Source organism: Panthera onca, chromosome B1, assembly GCF_046562875.1.
Source record: "Panthera onca isolate mPanOnc1 chromosome B1, mPanOnc1 haplotype 2, whole genome shotgun sequence".
Taxonomy (NCBI): domain Eukaryota; kingdom Metazoa; phylum Chordata; class Mammalia; order Carnivora; family Felidae; genus Panthera; species Panthera onca.
In genome coordinates, this window is record NC_138342.1 from 130,728,363 (window position 1) to 130,742,523 (window position 14,161).

The 14,161-nt window shown below is 45.6% G+C and overlaps 1 protein-coding gene across 11 annotated transcripts in view; it reads left to right on the plus strand.

Moving 5' to 3' along the window:
* The window catches only part of TRIM2 (tripartite motif containing 2), a 160,516-nt gene that overhangs the window by 80,696 nt on the left and 65,659 nt on the right, over positions 1 to 14,161 (plus strand). For 2 of the 11 annotated variants that reach the window (XM_060653970.3, XM_060653971.3), the window contains exon 1: positions 13,107 to 13,349. The exons of the other annotated variants lie outside the window; for them this stretch is intronic. In XM_060653970.3, coding sequence (XP_060509953.1) covers positions 13,347 to 13,349 — 3 coding nt within the window. In that variant the 5' untranslated portion in view covers positions 13,107 to 13,346. Of the gene's footprint in view, positions 1 to 13,106; positions 13,350 to 14,161 lie in introns of those variants that run through there. 11 annotated transcript variants of the gene reach the window in all.

A 14,161-nucleotide genomic window follows, 5' to 3' on the forward strand; every position in this document is an offset into this window, starting at 1 on the left:
GTTGAAGGTGTGTTGCATGAGGACCTGGCCATTGTGTTCTCCGGAGGAGTGTTGGCTACACAGCCCCGGGGAATGTCCGGGCAGTCTTGACACTCAGTCATTCTTCATCACACGCTGTAGGAAGCCATGCGCCAAGACTGCATACGTGTTGCGCCATCACTGGGGTACGACCCTGTCCCTGTGGAGTTTATAGGTTGGTGGGGAAGGAGCTCCAACCAAGCAAGCAGATAGATATGTCATTACAAACTGTAACAATTGTCATGAAGGATTCGAATACCCTGCAGTGCTAAGTACAAAGGGGAAAACCCATGTAGGATGGGAGGGACAGGGAAAGTCTCAGAGAGGAGGTGGCATTTGGGCAGAGAGCTAAGGGAACAGGAGCAGCCTTGCAGCGGGACCCGCCGGGGGAGGCGGAGGCACGGAGTACCCTGAAAGTTGGACCTTTCTCATGAAGACCCAGGAATTTTGCCATTTACTAACAAGAGGCAGCTTCTCTTTCTGGAGGTGAGATCTCAGAATTTGCACTTAAGGTAATGGGCTGATTGATTCTTGAAAAGCCAGAAATAGTGGAGAGAGAAGAAGGATGGAGGCAAGAGCAGGATCCAGAGGGCACAGGAAGGCTGGATAAAGGTCCCAGAATGCTGCAAGAAAGCCCTATTAGAACAAATAGACAAAAAGAAATAAAACCTGGTTTTATAATGAATAAGCTTTACGGGCAAGTCTAAATTAAGGCTGGGTTCTTCCATTTCCATTTCTGGGAGCAAACAAATGTGTGTTAATAGCTTTTTAAAAATAGAATGGAAATTCTACCAAGGCCCATCAGGGAACAGGAAAGAGAAGGACCTGAAGGCACTGGCCATCTGATGCCAGCATCGCTGGTCTATGCTTTTATCACTTTACCCCACTCTCAGATTTGACTGGATTGATGTGCTTCATATGCAGTTGGTGCAAATGCTAATGACCTCCAGTCTTCTGTGTTTATTTTGGTGTCAGAGTTTTATCCTCAAGGTCATTCTGAAGATATGCAGCTTCCTAACTATGCGAAGTTCATAAATACTCTTGGTCTATTATGTCTTGTATCTTTCTTTTTCTTTCTATTCCCTGGAGTCTGCCTTCTCTGTGAATCCCCCTCTAACAGGATGTCGTGGTTTATTTTTTCCCTGCCCTTTGCTGTGAGGATGACGGGGAGTCTTAACCTTTTAGTAGTCGCCTGCTTTGTGGTGGGTTCCTGTTTCTCTGCTATCTTGGGAATTTCTGCCTTTTGACTGCCGGGGTTTTGCGAACTCATATACTCTAACCCATTAACTCTTCAAGCAGACCAGCTGTGGTATGAGGGCTGTTTGTTATTTCTCGTATAGTGTTCTATTCTCATCTAGCAAGACCTGTGCTTGAATTTCCAGTCCTTTCTATAGAACAGTCTCACAGAACTAATGTAGTCATAATGAACCCCACACCGCCTGCAAAGACTTCCAGCTCACCAGGCCTGCTTGTGAAGAGAGGGCAGTGGGGCAGATGGAGAGAGGGGCTCACTCAGAGTCAGGCCTGAGTCTGCATCAGCCTTTGCCACCTGCTGGTTGTATGGCTTTGGGGGGAGTCACATCACCTCCACAGACTTGTTTCTTTGTCTGTAAGGTGGTGATCAGACTGGGTATGACCACAGAGTTCCAGGGGTTCTGAAGAGATGCATGGGGGGATGCTGGAGGGGGGTGGGGAGGGCAGCAAAGTGAGAGGTGAGCATGTTGGCAGGGCCCCCAGGACCAGGACCAAGACCAATTTTTTAGAGAAAGTATTTTGTGGCTTTAAAACCATGAGACTGTATCATCTGTATGGTTCTTTACAACTTTAAATACCTCAGGTTGTATGAAAGATGAGAGTCTTGTGCCTTCCTCTTCCAGTCACAGCTGGAAAGGCTCTGCCAGAGCAAGAACGGAAGTAGATTAGGAGCCAGGCTGGGGTCTGGGGTGGTGAACTAAGCCTCCCATGGGGTTAGAAAGTGATGGCCTTTATGCTCTTTAAAGATATATATATATATATATATTTTTTTTCATTTATTTATTTATTTTTGAGAGAGAGGCAGAGAGAGGAGAAACAGAATCCCAAGCAGACTCCACACTGTCAGCATAGAGCCCAACATGGGGCTCGAACTCACCACCTGAGCCGAAATCAAGAATTTGACGCTTAACTGACTGAGCCAGCCAGGTGCTCCGACGGCCTTTATGCTCTTGATTCAAGTTGTTGCTCTGAGACTGAAGATCTATATGACAGAGGGGTAGCTTCTATCCCTTTAGGGAGTACCAGTGCCACTCCAGGGTACAGATGAAAGACAGTACCAGGTTCTTTGAACTTAGGCTCGTGTTTCTTGATGGGTAGGAAAGGAACATTGGGTGCAGTTGGGTATATCCCAGCCAAGGTCCCTTGCCAGATCCCAGCTCCTCATTTTTTCTTTTCTAAAAAAGTTCTGCTTTCTTTCTACAGCAGATAGCAATTAAAACAGAGACAATCCTGTAGGAAGCCAGCAGATTCTCTAGGACTCAAACTAGACATACATCTGTGCCTGGACTATATTCTTTCCAGAGGAGAATCCCCACCCAGTTAGAGGGCATCCTTAGGACTTCTGGCCTTGTGGACTGCTCAACACTGCAATCAGTTTGCATTAGCGGATTCTTTATCTGGTAATGATAGCAAGACAGGTATAACACATAGTTTTTAAAAAGATGTACAAGAGCAGGTTTGATTCTTGGAATAGCTTTGTAAGAAAGCCTGTGCATTTCCTTTGAGTCAAGGGAAATAAGTTTAATTATTAATTGCAATGTATCTGGAATATGGCCTTCTTATAGCATTAGAGAAAGAACTTCTGGCCTGGGAGGAATTTGATACGAACTGGAGAGTAATGATCTTCCTGGCTCGCGTGGAAAGTAAAGCAAACCTATTTCCATTCGTGGATAGTTAGAAGGTGGGAGAGGAGGCAAGGAAAGAAGACATTGGGAATTACATGGCATTATTTGGGGTATTTGACTGTTTTACAACTAAATCATTTGCAATGTGATTTCCACAGTGGTTGGACTTGGCCTGTTTTCCTGCAGTTTCCTCCTGCCCTCCTAAAATTTCCCTGGCCTTCACTCACTATACATTGTGTCTTTTCTCTTCCTCTGGGTATAAAATGCAGGGATGTTGTGACCTTCCAGGATGTTTCTGACACCTGGATTTCTTCGTGCATGGCATTGACAAGTGAGGTACGCACACAACCAATTCTTGCCTAATTCTTGCCCCTGTGGGAACAGCTTGCCTCCATCTATGGAACACAGGGGGATCGAACATCTATGGAAATGATTGTCTTTTCCATTTCTTGTGCACAAATAAATTGTAGATATTGTAGGTATCAGATAATTATCTTAGTTCATGCACAAATAAATTGCAGTTATTATTTTTCTTTTATGAGATTTTTGCTGTTCTTGGGTTAGTTTGTAAACTTCTTAAAGTTAGTTGGGCTTGTGTCTTCATGTTCAGAATCTGAATTAGGGTATTATCGACCCATTTCCTTTGAAACAAAGTCCATAAAGGAAGTGCCAGCCATTTCATTAGGCTTGATCAGGGTGGGCAAACTGTGGCCTGCGTCTCAAATCCAGCCCACTGCCTGCTTTTGTACAGCCTGTTAATTGAGAACAGTTTCTGCATTTTTAAATGCTTGGGGGGGGGGAGGAATCAAAAGAAAAATAATATTCTATTACATGTGAAATTTATGTAAAATTTATGTTATTTCTTTTTTTTAATTTTTTGTTTATTTTATTTTTGAGAGAGAGACAGAGCGTGAGTCGGGGAGGGGCAGAGAGAGAGGGAGACACAGAATCCGAAGCAGGCTCCAGGCTCTGAGCTGTCAGCAGAGAGCCTGATGTGGGGCTTGAACCCACAAACCGCGAAATCATAACCTGAGCCGAAGTCGGTCGCCCAACCGACTGAGCCACCCAGGCGCCCCAATATGTGTTTCCAAATGCAGTTTTATTGGATTACAGCTACATTCCTTCATATAGTGTCTGTGGCTGCTTTCATATAACAATATTGTTGAGCAATTGTGACAGATGCTGTATGGCCCACTAATCTAAAATGTTTACTATTGGGCCATGTACAGAGAAAGTTTGCTGACCACTGGGCTTGAATAATTAGAACAACAATAGTTGACTCTTAGGAGCTAGGCACGGTGATAAGCAGCTTCCAGGCATTGTCTGATTTAATCCTCGTAACAACTCTATGATGTGTAACTCTTACTGCTATTTTACAGATGAGGGAAAAGTTGTGTAATTTACCCCAGATCCAGAGCTGGGATTTTTACCCACATTTGTCTGATTCTAGAGCCCAAATATCACCCACCACAGAACGCCATCCCAGTTGGGAGCAACACCCATGAGCATCCTTGGCGGGTCTGAGGTGGAGGCCACAGATCAAAATTGTTTGAGATCAATTTTTTTTTGTTGTCGTTAATTCATTATTTGAGATTTATGTTTATGTCTTTCTTTTTTTATAATATTTTTTTAACGTTTATTTATTTTTGAGACAGAGAGAAACAGAGCATGAATGGGGGAGGGTCAGAGAGAGGGAGACACAGAATCTGAAACAGGCTCCAGGCTCTGAGCTGTCAGCACAGAGCCCGATGCGGGGCTCAAACTCACGGACCACGAGATCATGACCTGAGCCGAAGTCGGCCGCCTAACCGACTGAGCCACCCAGGCGCCCCATATGTTTATGTCTTTCTTATGAGAGTGCACAAGTTCCTTAAAGATAGTGACCTAATGCCATGCAGTGCCCAGCACATAGTAGAAGCTAAATTAAAAGCTTGTTGAACAAAGTAGGTAGGGAATAGAGAAAGAGCAGGAGAAATGGGGGGTGGGGGGGAGGAGAGAGACAGGAAGAGGAAAGACATTATCTAGGAAGAGTCAGGATGCTCCCAGCATTAGCCCCCTGCCCATGGATGGCTCCACTTGGCACCAAGGTGGCTCGCTGCATACCAGGGCTCACAGGTTAGGACACCCTGGGTCTGGCAGGCCCGACCTGACCCATGTACATACCCCCTCTGCTGTCTGGGGCCTGGTTGCTAGTCTTCTGCCCCTGTTCCCCTTGCCTCTGGTGGCATGGTGGCTTCTGGCACCCAGCCTGGACATACTGCCAACCCTTGAGGTACAGAGCTAGGTAAGTCAGTATTTGCTTTAGAGCATGTCCATTCAGGGGAGGACATGAAAGCAAGGCTTCCCAGTCTCGGGTCCAGAAATGACAATTTTCCTCAAAGGGAAAAACTTTGAATCTGGAAAGGTGCCATAAGGAATCGTTTCTTGTCCTATCTTTCCAAGAAGGCTGCTGACTCTAAAGGCAAGATGGCCAGTGAGAAGTCACTTCCACTGGCAGATAAGCAGCACACAATAGCAGACCTTGTTTCTCATAAGAATGAGGAACAGGGGGGTTTGAGCAGAGACTCTCTACCTTCCCTGCAGGCCTGGGATTAGGAGTTGGAGTGAGGACTCACCAAGAGCAACAAAGTAGCGCTCCAGCCTCTTACTCAACTGTGTCAACCCAGCTAGGACTCAACTGGCACTAAGTGGGTAAGAAGGCCTAGGCAGGCTGGGTCCAGCCGAGTGTGATAACAGTGTATAGATACATCTTTTCTGACTTTGCGTGACTCTGCCCACTCTCATGTGTTGATTTTATTTTATTTGGCAGAGGAAAAGAATTAATGGGGAGTAGGATATTAATTAGTTTATTCATTCATCCAAAAAATAAATGTTTACCGAACCCCTCCATGAGCCAGGCTCTAGGAAGACAAAAGTAAATCATTAGTGATTCCTAAAAGAACCTATAACTCTAGTAGTGGCAAATCTACCAGTGCTACAACCATAGTAATACATGTATTGACTGTTACTATGTATTGGGCACTGTGGTAGGTTCTCTTAATAGACTAAACCATTTAATCATCATGATTACACTCTGAAGTAGGTTACTGTGCCCATTATATGGTGAAGAAATGGAGGCACAGAGATGTTAAGTTACTTACTCAGAGTCGTAAGTCAGAGCCAGGATTCACACCCACCTCGACACTAGGGTCCATACTCTATACTGCACCACACAGCTTCTGATTATAGTACTTGAGACTGCTGCGTGTTAAGCGCAGTGCTAAGACACTTGGATACTATACCATTTAACCACCAGGACAGCCTTCTGAGATGATACTTTACAAATAAGCTTACGGAGGCAGTGAGCAACCCGAACATAGAGCAAATACAGATGCCTCTCCAGGGCCTGTGTGCCTTAATTACAGCATCGTGGTAGTTGGATTCTAATATCCGGATATGTGACCGGTGTGGCGTCGTGCCATGCACACTGCTTAGAAAAATACTCTCTCCTGATTACATGAGTGGGGGAGGCAGCCTTCTGCCGGTGATGTCAAGCTCCTCTATCCTCAGATTACCTCTCTCCGCCAGGGCGCCCAGGCTCCTACTTTAGTATCACCCTCCGAGTTAAAGCACTGAGCTCTAGAAGTCCTCATAAAGGCAGGTGTGTCAACAGGAGAGAGTCCCATCTAACTCCGTAGCACCAAGGTCACATTAGCGCAAGAGGGCTGGAAGGCCGGAGAGCCACAGTCCCAGGAAATGGGACCGGCCACAGTTGGAGCACCCACACTGCTGCGGGGAGGAGTCAGGCCAGGGCGATCCCCGCAGCTCCCAGCTTTTATTGCAGGCTCGACTCCCCTCCCTCGGCTCTCCCATCGGCAGCACTTGAATCAGTTGTTTTCACAGAGTGGTCCTGTTCCCCGGTGAGAAGTAAGGTTAGAAAAGGAAACCTACAGAGAAGGGAAAAAAGAGAGATTCATAATGCAAGCAGAGCTGCGGACTCCTGGGTGGAGAAGGCCGACGGCCTTTCTTCGGCGGGGGCGGGGCTCGGCGCCCTGGGGGTGGAGCCTGTTGCCGTAGAGACCACAGCGGGCGGCGGCGAGGGTGGGGAGAATGCTCGCGGGGCTCCGCCCGGCCTGGGAAGCCCGGGCCGTCTGAGACAGGCTGGTGTCTGCGATTGTTACCTTGAAATAGAGGCCTAGACGTGGCATCATCAGGTCAACAGATAGAAGCATATCTCAGGTTCCCTGGGCACTACATGCTGGTTTGCACACAATCCATTTTAAGGGACAGAGAGGAAGCGATGGAAAAAGGGAGAAAGCGCCTACCGGGGCATGAGTAGCGGCGCCCCCACGTCAGCCACCGGCGGGCGCCCCGCGCGGTCATCTGGGCTCTGCCCCGCGCGGCTCAGGTCCCGGCCGGCCGGGCCTCAGCCGGCTCAGTCACCGAGGGACGTTTGCAGTACAGAATCCCCGACTCTAACTCAATCCCAACCTGCCAGTCCGAGCCACTGCACTGATTAATTAAACATGGTAAACCACCGAAGCACGCAGGAACTTGGCACCGCCTTGAATTTAATTGTCAAAATAAAAAGTGTGATCATGAAACTCCGCTGGAGGGAAAAACAACACTTGATACTGATGTGCTCATCAGTGTGGACATTAATGTAATTAGGAATCCAGTGAAGACTGGGAGGTTATCTTCCAGGCATGCTCAGGACAGCTAGAGGCAACTTTGAATTATCCAGGCCGGACAATGGCAGAGCAAGTGTTTTGTTTGCTTCTTTTTGCTTTTAGTTTTTGCTAGAGTCAGAGCAAGACAAAGAATAAGGGGTAGTGTGGCGCTGGGAAGTTTGTTGTATCAGTGCATGGCAGGGCCTTGTGTTTCGCTTCAGGCTTCTCCATAAAGGACATCTTCGGGCTGTGAAGGGGCTTGGGAAGATCAATGACAAGGAACTCAGACTGGGTAGGCCAGCAGCACAGCTGTGGTTGTGGGTTCCAGCTGCCAGTCAGACTCACAAGGCACAAATAGTTTTAATCTGAATTTATGGTTAGGAAACATTGACACAAAATATACAGCAGGAGATACGGCACCTTTATCCCACTGGCGACCCAGCAGCTTCCTCTGCCCCCTTACCCACTTAAGGTATGTACCAGGGAGGAGACCCAAGGTGTGTGGGGGTTACGACACACAGCAGTCAGAGCCCCTTTTCCCTACCAATCTTTTCTGCCATCCTACTTACATAGCCACCCCACAGTCTTACTGGTACACACCACAGATGAAGCACACATAACATTCCCCATTTTTCTTAACTGTAGTGTTTTCAGAGGAACGCTGCTGTGGGCAAGCCAGGTCATTCTCAGGCAGGCCTGCCTTAGCCCAGGCCTCATGTTAGGTGTGGGTTTAATTGTGTCTCTCAGAAAGATAGGCGTGGTGTTAGGTGTGGGTTACCCAACATAGGCCTCATGTTAGGTGTGGGTTACCCATGGTAGGTGTGGGTTTAATTGTGTCTCTCAGAAAGATAGGCCGAAGTCCCTAACCCTGTACCTGTGACCATGACCTTGGAAATAGAGACTTTGCAGATGTAGTCACGTTGAGATGAGGTCATACTTTATGTGGGTGGGGGTCCTCTAAGAAGAAAAAAGAGAGACACAGAGAGGGAAACTCCATGTAAAGACCCAGAGATGCACAGGGAGAAGACAGACATGTGACAATGGCAGTAGAGGCTGGAGTGATGCCCCTATAAGCCAAGGAACACCTGGGACTACTAGAAACTGGGAGACACAAGGAAGGATCTTCCCTGAGAGTCTTTGGAGGGAGCTTGAGCCTGCTGAAGTCCAGGTCACCTCTACGACACAATTGCTGCAACACCCTGGCCTCGTCACGTAACCTTTCTGAATCTCAGTTTCCACTCTAATAATGATGCCTGCTCTGTTTCTAGATTTCCACTATAATAATGATGCCTGCTCTGTTTCTAGATTTCACTGCAGACCAAAGAGAAAATGTATTATGAAGGTGCTTTCTAAACTATAAACCATCAATCAGATATGAAGAATTGTCTCTCCCTAATGCTCCAACTATTTTTCAATTCAGAGATGAACATTTACCTTTATATCATGTTATGTTACTCATTCATTTCTGGAAGGACTTTTGTCATTCTACATCTACTCATTGGGCACCTACTGTGTGATAGGCACTGCACTAGGGGCTGGGGAGTTGGAGGTAAAATACGGAGCCATCAACAGTTTTCAGCAAAGAATGCTATGGAGCACATAGGGGTGACACCCAATCTAGAGCGGGGGCGGGGGGGGGGAGGGGTTGGGATTGGAGGAGGAGTCAGCGAATCCTTCTTAAAATAGGTAGTGTCTTTACTGAGTTATGAAGAATTCGAAGGAGTTAAACAGAGGAAGGAGTCAGGAGAGGATAATAACATTCCCAGCAGAACAAATGGAATGTGAGCCTAGAGATTAGTGTTTCTATAACGAGTGCTATTGGTAATGTTAGAGGATAAATATAAATGTACTCGTATGAAATTTTCCCAGGTATTGGAAAATGTTTGGCATCCCTGCCCCCAGGCACTGTCAGTAGTACCTGCCTACTCCCCAAGCACACAATCAATATGACAGCCAAAAATGCCTCTTCACATTTCCAAATGCATACCCCACCACTTCATGGCGGGGGGGGGCGGGTATCATTTCCTAGTTGAGAGCCACTGCTAAAAAATGCATGGTGGCATGTCTTAAGAATTAGAGTACGACTGGGGAGGACAGGTGGAGAAAAACGAGGAAGGCAGAGGCCACATCATGAATGGCTTTATATGTCATCCTAAGGAGTTTACTTTCTAGGAAAATTTCCTTGATCAGAGATAGGTAGACCATATATGAAGGGCTTTGGATTGAGCTTGGCACGTAATACATGGTCAGTAAATTTTGGATCTCTGTCTCCCAGAATCTTGCCAAACCCAAGTTTAGTTAGCACGTATCTGTTCTTTTTATAGGCACTGTCTGTATACTTCCTTAGTGTACATCCCAAGTTGGCTGATGACAGTTAACTCATTAATGTCTATTCAACTGGAGGAAAACAGTGAGGAGGGGCAAGATGCCTCTAAGAAGTCAGTGAGGTGTGCAGCCGTCTCCATCCCAAAGAGTTGAGGTGCTTCTCTGCTCTCGAAGCCTTACGGTGTAGTTGTGTGACGCCTCAATATAACTCAGAAAGGAGCTGAGCCACTACATACCAACAGCCACTACCACCACCATCTATCTACCTGTTGCTTGCCAGGGAGTGCCAAGGAGGAGCTGCTGTGGCCTGCTAACCTATCCCGTGGTAACACAAGGCCCAGCTTGTAAAGGGTTGTATTCATTTGCCAAGACATGCACTAAAAATGAGGCTGTGTTTTCCTATAATAAACAACATTATAGTCTGTTAGGCTGCAGACTGGGTCCTCCAAACCCATTCACCCATACAGTACTTAAATCATGGTGATGAAGCTATTCGGAAACCCACCTGTCCCAAGGAATGCTGTTTCCAAGAAAGAGATATTCCCAATTCCAGGTAAAACATCAAAAACATACATGACCCTCATTTATTCTACCTTCACCCGAGGCTCTAGCCACACTAAACTACCACTCTCAATTCCTGTGAGCCATCTCTTGCCTCCAAGCCTTTGCCTGTGCTGTGTTCTATGCCTGTAATGTAACCCATGCCTCCCTGCCCCAGCCTGTCCCTGCTGTGGGCAACCAGAGCCCTCCACTCCCTCTGCTGTCAAAGCACCTACCACTCCGTGTTGCAATTGCCTGCTTATTAATCAGTCTTCCACACTAGATTTCAATCTTCCTGAGGGCTGAGAAACAGTTACATTTTTTTCTGTATCCTCATGCCTACTCAGTGCCTGGCGCACACTAGACATTCAATGAGTATTCATTGGAATGAATGATCGAATGAGTAAGTGAACCTTCAGTGACTGCAACCCCAGCCAGAAGACTAAGGATCTCTCCCACTTTCCCACTATCTTCTGAGAAGAGAGACTCAGTCTCCAGTTGTATGCCCCAGAGTTTGGGTTGAGTGGAGGAAAAGGAGAGAGGCCAGGAGGATGTGCTGCAAGAGAAGTCAGCATTCAATGCATTTGGCTTCAGACAGGCCAGCAGCAGCACCAAGTCGGGCTCCTTTGTGAGGGACTGTCTTAGGAAGATGACATGGTAAAATGGAGTGGGGGTAGCCTGCCTGTAGTTTTAGGGGTTGGTTCTAATTAGATTAAACTTCTAAACCAGAACATATGTCCACCCAAACACCTGTACAGGAATGTTTATAGCAGCATTATTCATAACAGCCAAAAAGTGGAAACAACCCAAGTGACCATCAACTGACAGATGGATAAATAAAACATGCTATATCCATACGATGAAATGTTTTTCTACCATAAGAAGGAACAGAATACTGTCACATGCTATAGTATGGATAAACACTGAAAACATTATGCTGAGTGAAAAAGGCCAGATACCTAAGACCACATATTATATGATTCCATTCATGACCAGAATCTATAGAGGGAAATCTATAGAGACAGAGAGTATATTAATGGTTGCTTAAGACTGTGGGGGGTGGGAAGGTAGAGGGTGATAGCTAAAGGGCACAGGGTTTCTTTTGGAGATGATGAAAATGTTCTACAACTGGCTGTGCTGTTGGTTGCCCACATCTGTGAATATACTAAAAGCCATTGACTTGTACAGTTTAAATGTATGAATTATACAGTTAATTGTACAGTTAAATGTATGAATTATATGGTATGTGAATATCTCAATAAAGCCATTAAAAAAAAAACAACTTCTAAAGTAGGGTGTTAACCTGGGCTTTTGAGAATTGTGTACCACCTGAAATAGCATGGCAAACAAAATTGGCATGTCTGGGGGTCTGTGTCACTGGATACTGACACTCACTCACCCACACCTTTTATGGTAATCATCACTGCTCTGTAGAGCTGAGTGCCCCATGACAGGGCTCAATGCAATGCCTGACTGCATGGAAAGGATGTGATGAATATTAATGTAATCAAATGTGTGAATTAACAACTTTATTTAAATAAAAGGTTTCATGTCCAATTTAAAATTTTTTTAATGTTTATTTATTTTTTAGAGAGAGAGAAATAGAGAGTGCTATAGAGCGTGAGCAAGGAAAGGGCAGAGAGAGGGAGACACAGAATCCAAAGCAGGCTCCAGGCTCTGAGCTGTCTGCACAGAGCCCGACGCGGGGCTCTAACTCACAAACCACAATCATGACCTGAGTTGAAGTCAGACGCTTAATCAACTGAGCCACCCAGGCACCCCTCATGTCCACTTTTAAACTAGTAACTAAGCAAAGAATATAATGCAGTATGGTTCCCTGCCCCCCCTGCTGTAGAAAAGGGAATGATTGTAAATTCTGTTATGATATGTAAATTTTTTTAATTCTAAAGTATTATTTGTCATAGGATCTAATTGTTTTTCTATGGCTACTTGATCATTTTTATGTTAATGAAAACTAAAAAAAAGTTTAGTCGTCTAATAGGAAATCAAGGTATATAGGTGTGCAAGGTTTGCCAAGTTTCTCAACCCTTAACTGAAAACGTTCCCATCATCAGAAAAACAGCAGGCTCTGTTCACCCCTGAAGCAAATAGATATACTACATGATTTTTGTCTGAATGATTAGGACCACAAAAAGCAGAGGAATGGCATTTGCATTATTTGACTTGGAGGGACTGTGTTTTATAGACCCTTTTCTGGGTAGATACCAAGAGGGGAAAAGTTAGTTGATGCTTGTTTAACTCGGCTGTTTTGCATATTTATAAGTTTACCTTTGTGTTTCAAGCTACTTAAAATCTAAGGAAACAGTATGTTTTCCCTAACGAAAGGAAGTGACTGTATGCTCTCACACCCACCGAAAACACTCCTCTAAATTTGAACTGAGGCATCGTATACCTAGTTTTCCTTCTAGGATCTATTCTCACCGCATCCCCCTTTTGCTTATCAGCACACCCCTTTCAGATTTGTAACTCGGTGCCTGTCCGGGCTGCGTGGCGCCGGGAGACGTGCGCCGGGGGCTCTCCCCGGGTTAGCCGCGCGGCCACATTCCGGCGAGGGACCTCCGCGGCCCTGCACGAGAGCGTGGAAACAGCTGACTGCTGACTCAGAGGGGAAAGCAAGCCACCCGCGAATCTCATTGCAGCTCGCTGCTGCATCCCTATCCCATAATCCCTTGCTTGGTTTGCTGCAGTCTTTTCAACAGACGCTGAGTGAGAAAAAGATGTCCTGTAAGATAAAGATTGATTGGTTTGAATACCGAAAGGGGTCTCCCACTTGTTAATGACCCAGAAACATTCCTGCCGACTTTCCTGAGCCTTCTCTCTTTTCCTCCATTTTTCTTCTCTGTTCTGTTCATGAACTGGCACATCACTACATAGAGCAGAAGATATGCTGGGCTTCTGATGATGGCTGCACTGCATGGTAGGGAATTTTAACCAATTTCTTTGCATGGTGCTTCCAAACTTGGGAGGTTAGCAGAATGTGCATTGTTCTTTTGGATTGCCGCGGAGCTGCAGCGACAGGCTTGGGAGGATTTAATTCTTTGCCTCGTTGATTAGTCTGTCTGCAGAAATGGGTAGGTCCTAAATGTTCTGATTGCTGAGTATTATGCCAGGTGGATAGCTGATTTCTCCTGCTTTCTTTCTGCTCTGGTTTTTTCTTTTTTTCTTTTTCTTTTTTTCTCCCTTCTCTCTCTTGGTGATGCTGCATGCTCTGTAACTATAAGATAGAGGGAGACCCATTCTTTGCTTAAACAAAGGCACCAAATTAACCAGAATAGGGAGTCATGCAAGATTTTCTTTCTTATCAAGTTCCTAATGTGATCTGACTAGATTTTTATCTTTACTAGTCCTCAATTTTAATGTGTATTCAGCTTATTTTAAATAAAATATTTCCCTCCCAGCATTTCTCTGTTGGGTGCGAAGATGGGGATGAAGTATTTAAGTTGCTGGATTCCTTCCTCCATACCCCAGGGTGGAGGAGAATGAACCATTCAACCCTTCCCCCACTCGGTCCTCTGTTGGAGAACCCTGGGGTTGAGTTCCCAGTTACCATTGGAAACCCATTCATTCATAATGCATGATTCGACCCTCTGAATTCTAAATGCCATTGATAATCAGCAAATATGCAGAAAATGATTTGGGCTTTTTTTCTTTTTTAACATTTTTTTTTTTTTTTTGGCCTGCCTTTGAAGTAGACTCAAATCTGGGTGGAGTTCAATGGTAGCTTTACAC